Below are 17,812 nucleotides of genomic sequence, written 5' to 3'. Positions count from 1 at the left end.
ATTCAGGAGGTGTACAGATGCCAGGGCCAACTATTAATTGGATTAATTATGCGATGCATGCGCGCCGGTCAATGAGATTATGTGTTTGAAAGCTTGAGCTGAAGGTGATCACACCAGCAGCTGTATGAAATCAAACACCAGCAGATCTTTCACATCTACTGCAGCTGTATAACCAATTTGATGTCATCAGTCTGGCTAAATTTAAAACAAATAAACCAACCTACAAAATAAAAACCCAGTCTACGACAAAGACTTCGAGAAATATCTTGCCTTATTCTGTAGTCTGGAATATAAATTGATGGATATCACAGGTGAATGTATATTCTTGCTCTAATGATGATTCCTGTTGTTGCCATAGCAAGGAATGGCTGCATACCAAAGATGTCTATAAATGCTGTAAAATGACACTCGTGCCACAATTTTCCCACATCTCTGTTGTCACCCCTATGACAGACCATGCTGATAAAAAGTAGTAAACCTGCTCTTTCGAGCAAAAACCATCATCTCAAATGAGCTTTCCTTAGCTAGCTAATTAATACCCACTCTTCAAACTTCAGTGAATAAACAGGCTGTCCATAGATCTGAAGCTTCCAGGTTGATGCATGGGACCGTCCCCACAAACACCATCTCTCTCTCCACAAGCCCTCTTCTGTCCCTGTCCCACCAGGTGTCTCTTCTATTGGCTACCGCTGACCACTAGCCTTTCACGTTTTGAATAATGCACACTGTTGATGATGAACAGAGGTCAGCCTGTGAGAAAACGACAGACAGGAAGAGAGGAAGAGAGTCGCCTGAAAGAGAGTGGCTGGGCCAAGTAACACCAGGGAATTTCTCTGCAGCTGGTGAAGAGGGGAGGTGAGGAGGACAGAGGAAGGGAGAGCAAGGAGGATTGGAACACACAAGAAAAGGGGTTTTGCATGAATAAACCTTTAGGCTCCAAGTCCAAAGACTGAAGAGGCAGAAATCTTTCTAGGTTTGACTTAAGTGTGTGAGAGAAAATGGAAGGTTAGCAAGGCTGTAGCATAAGCAAAGGGAGTTTTGGACTAGAGCTGCAGCGAGAGAGGAAATGGAGGATGAGGGGCAGAGGAAGAGCTAAAAGAAAGGGGAGCAAGGGAAGGGCAGAAAGATGAAAAGAGAGAGAGAGAGAGAGACAATGCACTCAGCTGTGGATAATTACAGCAGGAAGCTAGCAGAAGGATCTAGAGAGAGACAGACAGAGAGACAAGCTAATTATAATTATTTTTAGTATGCTTGTTGTTACCACTATTATCATAATGGCCATCAATATCACTGTCACCACGGTGACAGCCACAGAGAAAAGCTGGAGGGCTCTGAGACTGCTCTGGACCAATTGGACTCAGCCAACTGTTCAACTCTGTGTGTGTGTGTGTGTGTGTGCGTGTGTGTGTGCAGTGCACAGTGAAGACAGAGGGATGGTTGGTAAATGTATAAATCCTGGTGCAATTTTTATTTGAAAGAATAATTTATTTGTTTTCTTTCTTTTATTTCATAGCAGCCAACAAAAATGCTGACACTGTTTCATTCGAAACTGGGAAAAATGATTTACTAGATTTTTTTTTTATTTGAGTACTGTTAGATATACATTATTATTATTATATAATATGGGTTTTCCTCCATTCGGGCTTTCTTGTATCTTTATATTTGGTAGCCATCAGGATCATGACTGCATTTCCACATTGCTTCAGTCACCCTCTGAAATGCTGCTGAATGCTGTGTTGTGTGTACAAGACCACGGGTGCCCTTGATATCTACGAAGCATTTTTATTCCAGCAGCCAACATTCATTTGTGGTGAAAGACTCAAACAAAAGTACTCATTTTTGTGTTACAAAGCATGCCGTGATTTGACACGGATCCGATGACGAGAAAGCCAAAAGAACAATGGAGAGTGGGGAAGCGTAGTGAGTGTGCGACACAGCCGAAGTGGGCGGAGAGTCGTATTTGGCAGTTAACTTGTCAACTCAATGCGATGCATCCCTTTTCATGATGTGCGGAATGGGCGTTTTATTGTCATCCTCACCATCTTCCAGTGTTGTAGCATTGATCTCGGAGCTCGAGGGCCCTGTGCCGGCTCTGTTGAATGCCTGGACGACCACACCATACTGGGCAAATTTCTTCAGGTTGTCCAGGGTGTAGACTTCGCTATCGCCGGTGGCCTTCATCTCCACAATGCTGTACTGGCCGTTACTGCCTGGGCCGTTTTCTCGATAACCGATCTGGTAACCCCTGATAACGCCATTCTGAAGCTCCTTCCTGGGAGCCTTAAACGCATAAACCATAACTCATTACAGCCCTTTCAATCATAGAGATACGTAAGATCAAGAATAGATATTTTGGTTATTGCGTTTTAGGCCTGTTGGAACCTCACCTTCCAGGTGACCCTTATACTCTGAGAAGTGACCGGCTGCAGGATCACATCCATAGGAGGACCATCAGGCTCTGCAGAGAGATCCAAGAGTTAAAGCAGCTCTGTGGGTTCCAGTAAATCTCTTCAACAGTTCCAAGTTGAGGTTTTATTTCCAGACAAAAATGGCCCTATGAGACGTACGTGCTTCCTCTGTGCTGATGGTAAGTTCTTTACTGGCCTCGCTCTTCCCTATGGAATTGTAGGAGAACATGCGGATGCTGTAGACAGAGGCAGGATGGAGGTCCACTATGTTGGCCTGGTTGTTGGTGGGGGAGATGTTGCGAGTCGCGTGTTTCAGCTCCCAAGTATCTGATGAAAGAGTGGACAGTAAAATTAGAATGATTTCATTTAGATTTTGTCAACTTCTGAAAAGAAAGTAATGTAATAAATAATCTTACCTGTCTTGTTCTTGTACTCAATGTCGTAGGAGGTGATGGCACTGTTTCCATCGAATCTCTGCGTCCAGCGAAGATTCATACTCCGATCTTTCACCTCTCGTACTTCCAACTCAGGAGGGTCAGGGGGCTCTGAGGATTCAAAGGGAGCACACAGAGGAGAGGGTGTGACAATGAAGGAGAGAATCTGGAAATGCAGCCGCTTATGTCAATATATGGAGGAGCTGGCACCTTATAAATGTAAATGGGCGCGGTTACCTTGAACAGTGAGCTGGATGAGGCCTCGTCCTTCTCCGTATGAGTTGATGGCGTGACAGGAAAAGAAAACGGAGTCCTCACGCTCTGCTGGCTTCAGCTGTGTTGTGGAGAGGGAAGAACGTCAAACATGAAGGAGATGAAGAACCTTGTCTTTGTGCAAGCCAACGCTGCGGAACACAGCTTTGTCATAAAGAGACATAAAGAGACAGCTTAATGAGACTGTCCTCCACCTTGCCCGGGTGGTGTTCAACTGACTTTTGGCACAGTGTGCCGGGACAGCTGTGTTGTGAAGCAAGCACAGTTGTCAAGAAAAGGACATGTTTGCATGATTATTTTATTCAAAGTTACAGCTTCCACCCCTCCTGTAATTACATGGGACTTTCTGATGGAAAGACATCAGTCAGTGAACTGAGAAACAACAGAATGCTTTTCAACTTTCATTTCATGCGGAGCCATGGAGGAGCCTTCTACAGTATCTGCAGTGTCTCTGCGGCTGTACATTAACCAAAAACCTGGTCAGAGGATTGTTGCAGGAGGTTTCCTTTACAAGGTTTATGGGGGTGGCAGAAACTTGGATAAAGTCCATCACAGAAAGGGAGTTCAGTCAGACAACTCCGGATTAGATTTAATAACTTTAATCAATAAAAGTGGCAGAGCTGCAATAATTCAGCAATAAATTAGTGCAGAGCACCAAGAGAGGGTGATACTCCAAACAGCAGTGGCAGCACATAGCAAATTGAGAACAATCAGTTAAATTTGGGGGTTTAATCAGTCCCACTGAAGAGAGCATGCGATGTGTCAGCTGGCCAGAATTTGCACCACTTTTTTCCCCGCCTGAACTCTCTCTGCAGGCTTCGCATCATAAAAACCAAAATTCTAATTGTTACCACCTACCTTGAGCGTGGACAACACCTCATCTGTCTTCTCATTAGGACTTGTGGTAATGGAGTAGCGGGGATTACGGTCAGGGTCGATGACAGTGTCCCCTCTCTCCCAGCGGATGATGATGGGCCATTCTCCCCTGGCTGTACAGTTAAGCTCTTTCGTGTGACCCTTCTTGGCCATGGTGGTGTTGGGGTGACTGGTGATCATCGCTGGGACTGAAAGGGGAAAAGAAACGATGCGTGAGAACGACAGAGGGAGATAGTGGGAGCAAATTGGAGCAGGAGGAAATGGCGAGAGTGCAGAGATATCAGTGGAGAGATCAATGGAGGAAGAAAAGGAAGGGAAAGAGAGAGCGAGCAGATAATAATTGGGGTTTAAGTGGAAGAGGGGAGTGGAAAAGGTAGAGTTCAGGGGAGCCAAGTTCCATTGCAGTAGTGTAATTGAAGAACTATGATCAATGAAGTAAAATCAATAAAGCTCTGCTTTGATTATCTAATAGTTAACACCAGGATTGGGCAAACGAAGAGGTGAAAACGATACACTCGTCACTGCTCAGACACTTAATCTTCTCTGGCCAACACTTTCACACGCAATACCAATATAAGGAGAGCTCCGCTGCTTGGTTTCCATTGTTTATTCACCTCCTTCTCCCTTTTCTTCTTTTTCTTTATACCTCCCTCTCCACTGAGCAAAACAGACAGAATTGAAGGAGGCAGAGAAGAGGAACGGTTGAATCAATAACACTAACAGCAGAACAGGAGGTGGAGGGCAATTCTCTAATAGCAGAATATGGTCAAACTGGTGATTTTATTTAGCCGCTTCGATGCGTCCATGCTGGAAGAGCGGCATGAAACGAAGTGGTTCGAGGTGCCCTGTGAGGTCATGCCCGGCTCCAGTCTGTGTGTATTTTCATATCCACCACACATACTGTCGCAGACACGAGGTTAGGATAAAGAGATTGATAGCAGGCAATGATTGCCCTCAAAGTGTTTTGATAGTCTCTGGACAGTTCCCGAGGGTGGCAGGATCAATTGGTCAGGTGCTCACTTTCTCACTGCCTGTTCAATGCACAGGCACCACCCGTGATTCAGCTGACTCTGTCTCCCTTGCTTCTTTCTTTTTCTGCCATGGTGTCCGCATTCACCTTTGCTAATTTTGCCATTTTACACCTCTGCGTGGATGTCCACATACACAGAGGACAGAGAAAGCAGTGTGTGATGTCTCATTGGTGTGTCTACGCCATGAAATAAGTCACACTTGGATGGGAGTGTCAGCTTACTCTTAACGGTGAGGACCATGCTCTTGCTGATGTCTGAGCCCACGCCGTTGGAGGCCTGGCAGAGGTAAAAGCCTCGGTCTTCTTCCAGGACGTGTCGTATAAGAAGGGAGCCATTACTCATGAGCTGGATGCGGCCCGTCAGAGGCACAGGGTGGTACTGCTGCGGATTCCCGATGCCCGCTGGATGAAAAGGAGATATTGATGAATCTTGTGGTTGTGGTGATTTCTGCACGTTAATCAGACCCGTGACAGGGAGGTGTGCACAGCTAAAGGATGAAAGGTGTGTCCCATACCTAGTGTACCTTTGGCATGCTTCCACATAACCTTAGGGGGAGGATATCCATCAACGGAACAGTTCAAGATTCCCGCCTTCCCGTAGATCCCGTCCTGATTGTTGGGCTGCACTACGAACCGAGGAGGCACTAGATAGGGAGGAAAAGTGAGCGTTCTTTTTATACAATAGTGAATTCCTCAGGTGAGACGGTTGAGGTCTGCGTCTCAGTTGCTGCTGTTGACGTCAGTCTCAAGTGTTATAGCTTCTCTTCTGTCCAAGAGGAAATTGTCTGACTTTATTTATAGCTTAATCTTCAACACAGGGTCAAACTTCATTTGATATGAAAGCCAGTTGCCTTTAGCATAAATCAAGAACCCAGATTTCTTATTCTGTGACAGGTCTTACCTGTCACCGTGAGTTGCCTCTCCGTGCTGACAGTGGCGGCATCGTTGCTGGCGATGCAGGTGTAGTTGCCATTGTGCTTGAGCGACACTTTGGATATCTGAAGTGAGCTCATGAACTCCTTCGTGTCAATGGTGATGCCTGAGGAGGGCACGATCTCCTGGCCATCCTTGCGCCACGTGATGCGTATGGGCATGTCTCCGGACGCCACCACGCAGGCGATGTACATCAATTTGCCAATGGAAGTCGGGGGAAAGTCAAATGGCTGGATCAGCGGGGGAACTGTGACAAGGGAAGGAATGAAAGTGTGTGTGTGAGTTCAAATAACATTAACAAAACAGCGGAAATAGTGGATATGAAAGACATACAACAGTGAAATAACACAGCACAGAAGCAAAAGGTAGAAAAAGGCAAAGAGGGAGTGTAATAAAGGGGAAAAATACACTTGAAGGAGGAGTTATGAAATGTGCAGGGTGAGGAAGAGGTAAAGATGCGTATTTGAAGCAGACATAAATGAGAAAAACAACAGAGGAATTCAGATGTGAAGACAAACAGAGATTACCATTCAGGGGGACAGAAAGGACATGGAGGTGTTTCAGTAAAAGGAGAGAGAATTTAGCAATAAAGATGTTGGAGGAGCTTGAAAAAAAGACTACTGGGAGCTCACAGAACCTCCCCAGCTCAGCCAGTACTGGCCAGTCCACATTTGCATATATTCATGCTAGCCCATATTCTACCTACACCCCCACACATTGAAAATGCCCACGCATGTACATGCACAGCAGAAAGCAGGAATTTGCAGACATCTGTTGCTAAACATGTACATGATGTGTCTGTCTTTCTGACTCTCCGATTACTTCCACTCACTGGAATCAATCCCAGCGGTCACCAGGTGAGGGGCGGAGATAGATCCTGCACAGTTTGCCAGTTTCTCTCACACCAGTCACTCAAAACTGACCTTTGACAGTGACGTAGATGGTCTGCGTGATGAAGAGCTGCGGCTGGATCAGCACGCTGCAGACGTACGCCCCCTCGTCCATCCCCTTCTGAACATCGCTGAGCTTCAGCGTTCCGTTCTCAAACACCACCTGCACAGATGACAGCACCATTAGACAAGAATATAACACCTTCTTCTTCTCTTTTATTTACTGTAGCTGAGACCATAGGAGAGATAAAACATCTACTGTGGGGGACAGTCTAAGGCTGCTGCACTGCAAGTTTGATATCAATTCGGCATAAATTTCAGGAGTGGGACACACAAAATGTAAAAACTGAAAACTGGCTGAACTTCATATTACTTTATTTTTGTGAAGGTTGCACAGTTGTAGCAGTCTTTTCTTTTATTAGTTTACACATGGTTGCTGTTGAAGTTCGGGGTTTGGAGGGCACTTTGGCACTCGTTTGTGCAGCCAGCTATTTCAGTTAGGTGAATAAAATGAACTTCACCTGACGATGGTTGTCAGGAAGCAGAAGCCCCTCTTTGTACCAGTTGATTGAGTAATACGGGTACCCAATCACTCGGCAGTTAATGAAAGTGTTCCTTCCAGCCACCGCGGTGACGTTCTTCATAGGCCGAATCCTCGGAGGACCTGGTGGGCAGACGGAGAAAGAAAAAGAAGACGAAAGTCAGTCGACTTTGTGAGGAGCGGGACATGGAATTTTAGGAATCAAGGGGAGGGGTGGAGAGGAAGGGAAGGAAAGAAGTGTAGGAAGAGAAAGAAGCTAGGATGTCTGAACCTCCAAAACAGTTACAGAGGAGCAACTGAGCACTCATGCACACTATCATGAGCTGTAGCACAATTTCAGCACAAATTTTCATCCTGCTTCAACATGATCTAGTTAAAGGTGTTTAAAATAGCCGTTCTAATTTTAGATTCCAATGTTTTATCATGTGAATGCCTTGAAGGATTCGATGCACCCATAGATGCAGACTCAGAAATGAACTGATTGCATTTCTGATTTTATGTTAGAAGTCAGAGGTCAGTGTGTTCAGGTGCCTTAACAACTGAACAGCGTTCAATTAAGATTGAATCCAACACAATTTGATCTACATAAAGTCAGTTCATAACAAAAATCTCCTCATGATGGAGTCAATCCAGATGGAATTCTGCTATTTCCCTACAAGCAGCAATGGTAAGAAAAAACCTTCAACACACCCTTGATGATTCAAATCTTTTAAAAGAAACTAAATAAGAACAGGTCTGAAAACCTCCTCAGCACCTCTACTCTGACACAACACCAACATTTCCTTTGCAGCAACTGTAATCCTCTCCACAAGGTAAAAGTAGTTTTTTTTTTGCTACACCTAATGATGAGATCAATGTTTGGGATGAGAAGCCTGTGAAGGTCGTGCTAAATGGCGTACAACTGGGAGAGTAAACGAGGTGAAGCAATATTTACAAAAACACAGAGAAAACACGACGCAAACAGAGCTTGATGGCTTCAGCATGTGGGTCACGTGTCATTGCCCAAAGACACAGACTGAAAGCTGCGAGCAGGCAGACAGATAAAAACAAACATATTGGCCATCACCGTAACAGAGTGCGAACCATCACTCAGCCATCTGTGTCTGACCTCCATTGTTCATCGTGTGCGTTTGTTTTTGTCTCTGCTCCGAGCCCTCCGAGCTCCCACCTCTTCCCATCCCTACCATCTCCGCTTCCTCTGCATGTGCTGAGCTTTGAAGTTCTGTCGAGTGAAAGATGTATTATTCAGGAGCGCGTGGCTCCGCACACACAGACCCGTTATCGGGACGCGCGCGCCTGCGTCTGTGTGGCCTTGCCGTCTGCTGCCGGATCCTCGCAGAAGGAGATAAGTTGAGTGGCTCACATTTCACAGAGTTGGTAAGAATACTGGTGGATGACGGATTTTTTTTTTTTTTTTTTATCAGTGAGATTGATGTCAGTTTGAGAAGCGTGTGCGATTGAGGCTCTTTGGCAGTGGAGCTTATTCTCTGTCTAATAATCGTTCTGGCACATCTGCCTCCAGCAGACACGCGTGTCACATCTACAGAGCTCACCAAAGGGCACAGAGAGAGAGAGAGAGATAAAGGGAGTAAGAGAGAGAGAGAGTTTTCCATTTGTGTCATTCTTCAGCCTTGTAGTCTGCGAGGACAAACCTGTCACCAGTGTCCAGCCTCAGTGTGCACCCCGCTTCTCCCATTTAATCTACTCTCAACTCCATTTTCATGATATCTTAAATCTTAAACCTTTTCACCTCAGCCCTCGCTCCATAATGCTGACAACAATACACTGACTGAGCGAGTGGATCTTCACCGCAGGTCAGTATTATAAGCTGACATATGGAATGTGCTTGACTGTATAACCCATGACTGAACACTAATGGATTGTAGATAATTAATCTAAAAACATGTTAAACTGATAGTCAGGGCAACAGAGAATCTACTTGAAGAGTCTGACTACGTTCAGAGATAGAAGCAGAGAAATAGAAGGATATAGGATAGGAAATGGGTCAGGGTAGGGTTGGGGTTCAGGCTGTAGAAGCCTCTGTATGACTGATATTGAAAAGAAGACAGGCACCTCTTACGTTTATGCGCGCTTGGTACTCGGAACTTCCGGCCGAATTCCGTGCGGTGCACCGATACACGCCTCCGTCCCGGATCTGGGGGCTGCTGACGTTGACGTGGCTCACGGTGGTGCCATCAGACAGAGTGTACTGGCTGGTTCTGACGCGAGACAGGTCCCGGGCCACCGGCTCGTCATCCAGATTCCAGGTGATGGTAGGAGGCGGCGCTCCTTTGGCGGTGCACTTCAGAGAAAAGGGTTCACCTGGAATCACGACTCGCTCGCTGAAGGAGGCAACAATGCGGGGAGTACCATCTGTGGTAGGGTTGGATGGAACACAGTTGCTTTAGTTATCCTTACGGTGGATCGTAATCAGCACCATCTTAAGATATTTTGTTCAAATATATAGTACCTCACCTTCTAAGAGTATTATGGAGAAGTCTTGAGCAGTCTGGCCCTTGCGGGTGGCAAAACATTGGTAAGCTCCAGAGTGTCTTTTTTGTGCAGCTGAAATGAACAACGTCTCATTGTGAGCCCCCTGGATGGAAAAGTGCTGGTCGGGCAGGATAGGTTCAGTGTTACGATACCAGGAGACGGTAAAGTGGGGGGAGCCCTGGACAGCACAGGACAGGATGACTGTGCTGCTGATCCCTGTCTTTAGGTTTTTGGGGGACAAGGTGACCCGCAGTGGCTCTGGAGGTGGAAGGATAATCAAAGAGGAGCATGTGATATATAAGGCAACAGTGGCAGGTTGGTGTCTTAGTTCTGAGCATAAACAATCTGAACCAAGATGCCCAGAGATTCGGTATTTGTCATCAGCTCGGGCGTGTGTGTGTGTGTGTGTGTGTGTGTGTGTGTGGTGTGTGTGTGTGTGTGTGTGTCGAGCTGTGTGGGAAACAGCGACGGAAATGCAAAATGGAGAGAAAATGTCAGTGAGCAATAAGGCAGCTGGTGTTAAATGCTGGAGGCTGCTGTGTGTATGTGTTTGATTGTTCACAGCCAGCAGGGGAAAGTTGGAAAAAAAGCATCGTGTGTTGTGTTTGCCACCATCTATGCTGTGTCATCAAGGACTGTGGCCCGTGCAGTGATGTGCCCCCTGGATAAAATGCCCAGTGTCCACTTCATTCACCATTTTGCCCTCCATTTCTCCCACAAGTCCATCACCTCTCTGACCGACACCATCAGATTTCTTTTCTTTTTTTTTTAACCCACCTATGACATTGAGATGACCTGTTACTTCTTTGGATCCAAAGCTGTTGGTGACCTCGCAGATGTAGTTTCCGCTGTCCTCAACTCTCAGGTCGGCGATTGTGAGGCCGGTGATACGCCGTGTCCAGCGGGAATCCGAAGGCAACGGCCGACCGTCCTTCAGCCATCTGATGGTTGGGTTTGGGTATCCGGACGCAATGCAGGGCAGCTCAACACTGTGCCCCAACTGCACCTCGCCGGACTGGAAACTGTCCAGCACTGATGGTGTGGACTCCGTAGGGTCTGGAGTGACACCAGTTACAGGTTTTTTAAATTATTTTATTGTATCTAATAAACAGGAAGAGGGGATTGCTAGCCCGGCTCTTTATGGCTAACAGCACTGGAGCAACTAAAATGTCAGCTCACAGAAAAAAAAAGTGTAAGATGACAGCGGGTAATTTGCAGCACATTTCCTTTGCCATGTGTTACAAATTCCTGACTTTGCTGGTTGTCTGGCAAACCTCGCAGCGACAAAACAAGCGCAGGAAGTGGCGAGGACGTAGCTTGGCACCAAATCTGCAATGTGTTGTTTTTACACTTTGGTGTGGGTACAAATGAAACAAAAAAATACACTTCAATCATTCGTGTCCTTTGAAGGTGTTCAGCATCCACCTCACCGTCAAGCTATCTCGCTTATGGCTCTGTTGATTTTCTTGTCTTTGGACAACTTTTACATGAAGTAAACTCACTTGCTTGGTGCTTACCCATAACAGAGAGTCTTGCGCCATTGCTCTGGCGAGTCTCTCCACTGTACTTGTGCTTTGTGATGCAGCGGTAGGTGGACAGAGCGTCTTCCTTCTGCACTTCTGAGATATACAAGGTGCCAAAAGAGGTCAGGAAGAAACGGTTACCTGGCAGAAATACAGGGGAGGGATGAAGAAACAGAGGCGATAATTAGTAAATGATGTAATAAATTAGCAGAGATTCAGATGTTGGGTGTATCACACTGCCACCATCTGGATGCATTTACAAAAGAGATTGTTTTGCGACACAGATGTAAAATAAACTTTTTAATTTCTTTTTTGTTTTATAAATGTTCGAAATTATTATTACAAAGTAACACAAATAAAGAGGGTGGTCATTTCTCACAAAATCACTGACTTTTAGAATAAAAAGAACCACAGGAGTGGATTATTCTGTCAAAAGGTCCATGCAGAGCACTTAGGAGGTCACATGGGAGCTTTTAACATACCCCGTCCGATCCATCTCATAAGATATACACAACAGAAAGACAGATCAGGAGGAAGAGAGAAGCTCAGAGTTATTGTAAGTGTTAATTATTGATGCTTTTTTGGGTGTTATGGTAACAGCAGATTAGAGTCATTTTCATTTCTTCTCTGATTTATCTTCACAGTGGTGTGTGTGTGTGTGTGTGTGTGTGTGTGTGTGTGTGTGTGAGAGAGAGAGAGAGAGAGAAAGAGAGAGGGAGGATGAGAGGGAAGGATAGAGGGAGGAGAGTGCATTTCACTGTTTGATTCTTTCCACTTCTCTGAATCTTTTTGTATTCACTTTCCCCAAAGGGTTATTTTCCACGGCGAGCACTTCAAAGTTTGTCATATGCTGAGGATTGTTTAGTAATGTGAATGCAGTCACTGGATGCATGTGTCCGTGTGTGTGTATGTGTGTGCATCTGTGTATGTGTGTGTATGTCTGTTAACATGCTGGCTGTTTGTTGCTGTACATGGTGTTTCCGTGTTGTTGTAATGGAGACAAGAAAACTTCCGAGTCACACAGGTGCTTTATACGGTTGAATACAGAAAACCCAAAACCTCGCTCCCTCTCTCACCAACACACACACACACACACACACACACACACACACACACACACACACACACACACACACACACAAAATCTCTATATATCTCTATATTTGATTTTACAATGAGAGAATACTGTAAAACTGACAAATACAGGAACTAAATAATAAATATCACATATATCTCTGACTATACAAGCCTACATGCTATTTATTACAGAGTATCATGTTTTTATTAATTTTCTTTGAAAATATTATCATTTTTACTTAAATGCGTTATATGAGAAGCCTGCGCGTGCGCATGTGTTTTTATGCGAGTCAGACTGTTGTGTTGAGCACCACGAGACGTAAGCTGTAATTTGCGAGCGTTCCCTTTTGCTTCAACCTGGGTATTAAGCCTTACAGGATAATATGCACTTGGCGAGTGGAGCCTAGTATAACATAGTGCTACACCCTGTCACAACATGCCTGCAGAGAGGAAGATGGAAGGAGTAGTGAAGGCTTGGGTGAGAGTGTAAATTTCTGAGGAGGTTAAGAATGGAGGGAAAAGAGAGCGGCGCTGCACAAAGGTTTAATGAGAAGCCGCTTAAATTGTTAACTTTAAGCTGAAAAATGCTAATTGCTTATAATTTTAGCTTTTTGGGGACTATTATCTCTGCTCTACTTTCATGAACTGGAAGTATGTCAGCCATTGACATGAGATGATGCTGACACTAAGATAACCCTGAAAATAACAGCTGACTGTAACAACGTATGAACAATCGAGGATGAATGAGAAGCATGTGCCTCGAAATATTCCCGAGTTAATTTCTCACTACTGCTCTCTTCTACCTCGTCTCTCCTTGAAAGCGGATCCTTTGCCCCTTTACTCTGAACTTGCAACACCCAGAAGATCAGGGAGGACAAGAAGAAGAGAGGCAGCGGTGGAGAGAGGAAGAGGTGGATCCTGCGGGGAGAAGGACGGCAGATGGAGATTGATGGAGGGAGAGATTGGGAGATAAAGAGAAACACGCCGTTGGGAGTGACGGAAGAGGGGGTGAGAGTGAGAGGGATGAGAGGCCTCCAGGCCTGAGAGGGTAAAAAATGATCCCTCAAGATGTTCCTCCATCTCTCTTCCTCTCCCTCTATGTTTTTCCCCTTGTGAAACCTCTGCTCGTGGGAGAGGAGATCAATTCTCGTCTAGTCTGTCAACGCCTCCAGGAGTTTGTTATTGTCGGTGTTGTATGCTCACTCCACTTCGCTGTCTGGCTTTTTGCTGTGGGAGGCAGGATGAGACTATCCCATGTTCAGGAACGGTGGGGAAGAAGCCTCCAAATGCTTTCTCCCCATTCTCTTGGCTTCCCATCGCAATGACATCTGTTCTGCATTCTCTACCTTTCGCCGTTTCTGTCGTTTCCCTTCTCCCTTTGCACTCGTTTTCTTTCTCTTCTCTTGCAAGGAGGTCTGTAAGTAATAGTTCTGCTGATCAGCCTGAGGCGGGAAGTCAAGCCAAGTACAGTGAAGCTCTTGCTTGATCTGTGTATGTGTGTGTGTGTGTGTCCTCCTCCCGCCCCTCTCCATCTCTCTGTCTCATTATTTGCATGTTTGTGTCTGTCTGTGGGATTTCTGGTACACAATTACACACACACACACACACACACACACGCACGCACGCACACACACACACAATGAAAACGGATTAGGGAGCCTGAAGCATCAATGTTTTCTCCAAAGTTCCCCCTTGAGAATGGACACCCCACTTTCAGGTGTAAGGTGCAAGAAGAGGTTAAGATGGAGGCGTAAAAAAAGAACGTTGCTCAGGTAACTGACATGTTTTGCAAGACAAGACACCATCAAACGCTACAAATAGCAACTTGAGGGTTGATAAAACTGGTGCGAGAAGAATGGGGGGCAGGTTTGGATATGATGCTCAGAGTTAGCTGGATAAGGAGATCAGAGGCAATGGACTGTATGCGTGTGTTGACATGTTTAAAGCAGAAATAAATGAAACGCTGTGGGAAAACGCAGTAACGTGAAATCAGAGCAAAAGAAAAGATATAGGAAGGTAAGGAGAGGGGGTTTGTTCTTTGCTCTGCCATGCAAATGAAGGCGGTGCTGCAGCAATGCTAACTAACAGCAGTTCACACTGGTGGACTCATCACTTATTAATGCTCCCCCCTCCTTTCCCATCTCTTTACCCATTCATCTCTCCCCTGCTCTCACTAGGATTCTCTTTCCTGAACACTCGCTCGCTTGCTTGCTGTTGCTAGGGCCCGTGCGCTCACGTGACAGCAGCTGGGTAGGGGGCGCTGCAGTGGCACGCAGCGCCGTGCGCAGGAGTGCCTGTGTACGCCTGTTTGTTGCGTGCGTGCCTCCTTCATCAGAGGCAAAAATGGAATCAGCCATTTAAATGATGGCGATTGATCAGAGGAGAGGTGAGAAAGTGCTGAATGGATGTGTAATTGATTCACAGACCTGGGTTATGGGCCACAGAGGACCACAACACATCTCTCTCACTTTATTCTTTTACCAAGGGCTCTTTTCACAAAAATGTGCTGAGGAGCGAAAGGAACATTATTGTCAAGGTTTGCTTTTCAGATTTTAGGCTAAATGGACCGCAGGCTTTTTAGTACAACACATACAGGCAACCACATACACACACACACTTGCAAACATAGATTTAGGAGACAGTTTGAGACTGTAGGGTGACGCATATATCTGTATGCAGCTCTTTGTCACTCTGTGATGTCAAAATGACAATCAAGCGCACGTTTCTTATGTGTCATCTTATTATTCTTCTTTCTTCACTTCTGTTCTCTCCACTGTTTCTCATTAGCGTGATTATTGACTCTCAGAATTGCCTCCAGTTCTTTATGGCTCATTTGATTAAATCACATTTATTGTTGTGATGTCTGGTTAGTTCAGACCCTGAAATCAGAAGAAAAAGTATTAAATGGAATCATATTTTGAAACATATAACTGGAGAAGAGCACAGATGTACTACTGTTCAATCCCAAAAAGAACTGTAAAGCTTGTTTTATTGTGTTCTGTGTTCATATCAAATCATGGGCTTGTTTTTCTTCAACACTTCAACACATTTGATGTATGGAATCCTCATGCAATGAGGTTTTCTCCATACCGGTAATTATGAAACAGCGCAAATCCAGACCATTGTATGGATCCCTAAAACTTAGAGTTTTGTGCTCACTCACATTAACACTGATGGTGGTCTCCAACAAGCTTATGCGAGGTATCAGATGTTGACTATGGATGAGTGCACACACCAATTTGATTAAAAGCAAACATTTTAAATGATAGAAATAGGTGAAGACTGCTTAAAACATAACCATACTGAACTGTTGGAAGACCGACCCACAGCATCTCAGTACCATGGAGAGCTCCACTTAAACAGGCCCCCACAGGCAGTCCTCTGTCCAGAAGTATCCAGAGGTTTTGTTTTAATATGACAAAAGGCCGCTTTTCAAAATGTACATTGAGGTACTCGTGTTGCTCTGAGTGATACCACATATTTCATACACAAAAACACATTTGTAATCTTTTCACACTGTATTTTTGTGCGTCGCCACCTATTGCGTATTGAAGAGGTGATGTTTGCCAAAGAGAGAATGAAAGGAACTGTTGTGATTTCTCCCCTTCCACTCTTTCCCATGTAATTTATTTGATAATTACTGAGGGCCCATTATAGATGATTTCAAGGAGGCACTGACTAAAAGCTATTTCATTTGAGCTGCTCATGCTGTGTGTAAATGCCCTCCTCACCGCGTGCATATGCACACGCACGCACACACGTGTCTAAAACAGCCCACGAGCCTATTTAAGTCTGGTAGATAATTAAACCCCCCCCACCTTCACTCTTATAGAGGTACGAGTGTGTTCGCATGCCCCCGTGTGTGTTGAGCAACGGTGTATGCGAGGCGACGGTGTGTGCGTGCGTCTGTGGCTGTGCATGTGACGGATGGATGTGTGCGAGGTGAAGGATAATAGCGATTGGATTCTAATAAAATACCCTCATCCTCCTAAATCCCCTTCCTGCCCTCTCCCTCCGACCTGCCATATTAACACCCCCATTACAAGGCCAGATGAATGAAAATGAACAGAGCTGTGGTGTGATTCCCTGAGTGTCAAATCAATACCCCCCTCCTTCTCCTCCCCTCTTCCGTCCCACCCACCCTCTCCCCCTTCATCCTTTTCTTTGCAGCTATAATTTTCCCATCCTCCTCTCCTCTGCTGAGACTGAAGAATTGACATGTGTTTGACAAAGGGAAATCTACACCAGACGACAAGAGGTTCTCCTCCACCCCCACCCCCTCTTTCTTGAGTGGAAAATGAACAACACTCGTTCCTATCTCTTCTCTCGTCATGTTCAAAGGAGTCTATAATAGTTAGTCCTGCCACAAGGACAGTGTCTCGGCGCCTTGACTCGGGCAGAGCTGAGAAGTGTGTGGGTACTAGGATAAGGTTATGTCAAAATAACAGGAGAAGGTTAATGGAGCGGAGCGGGGGCAGATTTTACATATCATCTCCCCACAATGGTTTTAGATTTTAAGCTCCAGCCGTCGACCTTCACGTCCATCTGCACGCATGGAAACCTTCCCCTCCATGCTATGTCTCCTCTTTTCTTTGCATTTACTGTTCAGATTTCTATCTGCTGCACTGCTTTCTGTAGTCTCCACCTGTCTCTCGCTCTCTCTTTCTACATCAGTTCGAAGGTGGGACCCCTCATGCCCACGCACGCATTTTATGCTATAAACAAGTCATACTGGAGACTGAGGAAAGAGGAGGCAGGAAAAAACAGATAGAGCAAATGGAAAAAGCGCTCATCCAAACCAACGGAAATGGAACCTGATGACCGGTCCTGTTTTTATCGGCGGCCCACTCCCCACGTCTTCATCCCCGCTTCCCCTAATAATGGTTTGGTTTATTTGGAATAACAGTAAATATGCAAGCAGCCCTAATGGAAGATGCACTGGATGGTTAGAAAAATTTAAGAAAATAAACACGAAGAGCATGCGCACGTCTCTCATGGTTGTTATGATGCTCTGCACAAAAGAACCCGCGATTAAATTTATTCCAGATCCCATTCGGTCAGAGACAATGATGCGTACATGCAAAAACATACACGAGATTTGTCAACATGTGGTGCATTGTGCCGCTCTGGTCCTGAATTATTCAGTCTCATAGATAATAAATACATACATGCTCACCAGTCATGAGGAGGCTAACGGGACATAGCTAATTCCTTTTAAACATGCAAACACACGCACAGACACACACACATACACGACCAGAGTGAAGTCTACTAAAGCGTGGCCTTATTTCTGTGCTGGAGAACACAGAAACAACAATGTGTGAACAGATTTAC

General features: G+C 45.3%; 1 protein-coding gene across 1 annotated transcript in view; it reads right to left on the bottom strand.

Annotated features, from left to right (window-relative positions):
- dscaml1 (Down syndrome cell adhesion molecule like 1) overlaps positions 1–17,812 on the bottom strand; it is a 64,689-nt gene that overhangs the window by 12,552 nt on the left and 34,325 nt on the right. Inside the window, exons 4-18 of the mRNA XM_011608403.2 lie at positions 11,396–11,542; positions 10,656–10,934; positions 9,861–10,136; positions 9,459–9,758; positions 7,366–7,508; positions 6,878–7,007; positions 5,923–6,201; positions 5,537–5,665; positions 5,244–5,423; positions 3,974–4,179; positions 3,080–3,176; positions 2,825–2,953; positions 2,568–2,735; positions 2,388–2,458; positions 2,040–2,280 (exon numbers count right to left, since the gene is read on the bottom strand). Of these exons, the coding sequence (XP_011606705.2) occupies positions 2,040–2,280; positions 2,388–2,458; positions 2,568–2,735; positions 2,825–2,953; positions 3,080–3,176; positions 3,974–4,179; positions 5,244–5,423; positions 5,537–5,665; positions 5,923–6,201; positions 6,878–7,007; positions 7,366–7,508; positions 9,459–9,758; positions 9,861–10,136; positions 10,656–10,934; positions 11,396–11,542 (2,775 nt within the window). The remainder of the gene's footprint in view (positions 1–2,039; positions 2,281–2,387; positions 2,459–2,567; positions 2,736–2,824; positions 2,954–3,079; positions 3,177–3,973; positions 4,180–5,243; positions 5,424–5,536; positions 5,666–5,922; positions 6,202–6,877; positions 7,008–7,365; positions 7,509–9,458; positions 9,759–9,860; positions 10,137–10,655; positions 10,935–11,395; positions 11,543–17,812) is intronic.

This window comes from Takifugu rubripes, chromosome 11 (genome assembly GCF_901000725.2).
Source record: "Takifugu rubripes chromosome 11, fTakRub1.2, whole genome shotgun sequence".
NCBI classification, from domain to species: Eukaryota; Metazoa; Chordata; class Actinopteri; order Tetraodontiformes; family Tetraodontidae; genus Takifugu; species Takifugu rubripes.
The sequence above is the reverse complement of the archived record's forward strand: the minus strand, read 5'-3'. Positions and strand labels throughout refer to the sequence as shown.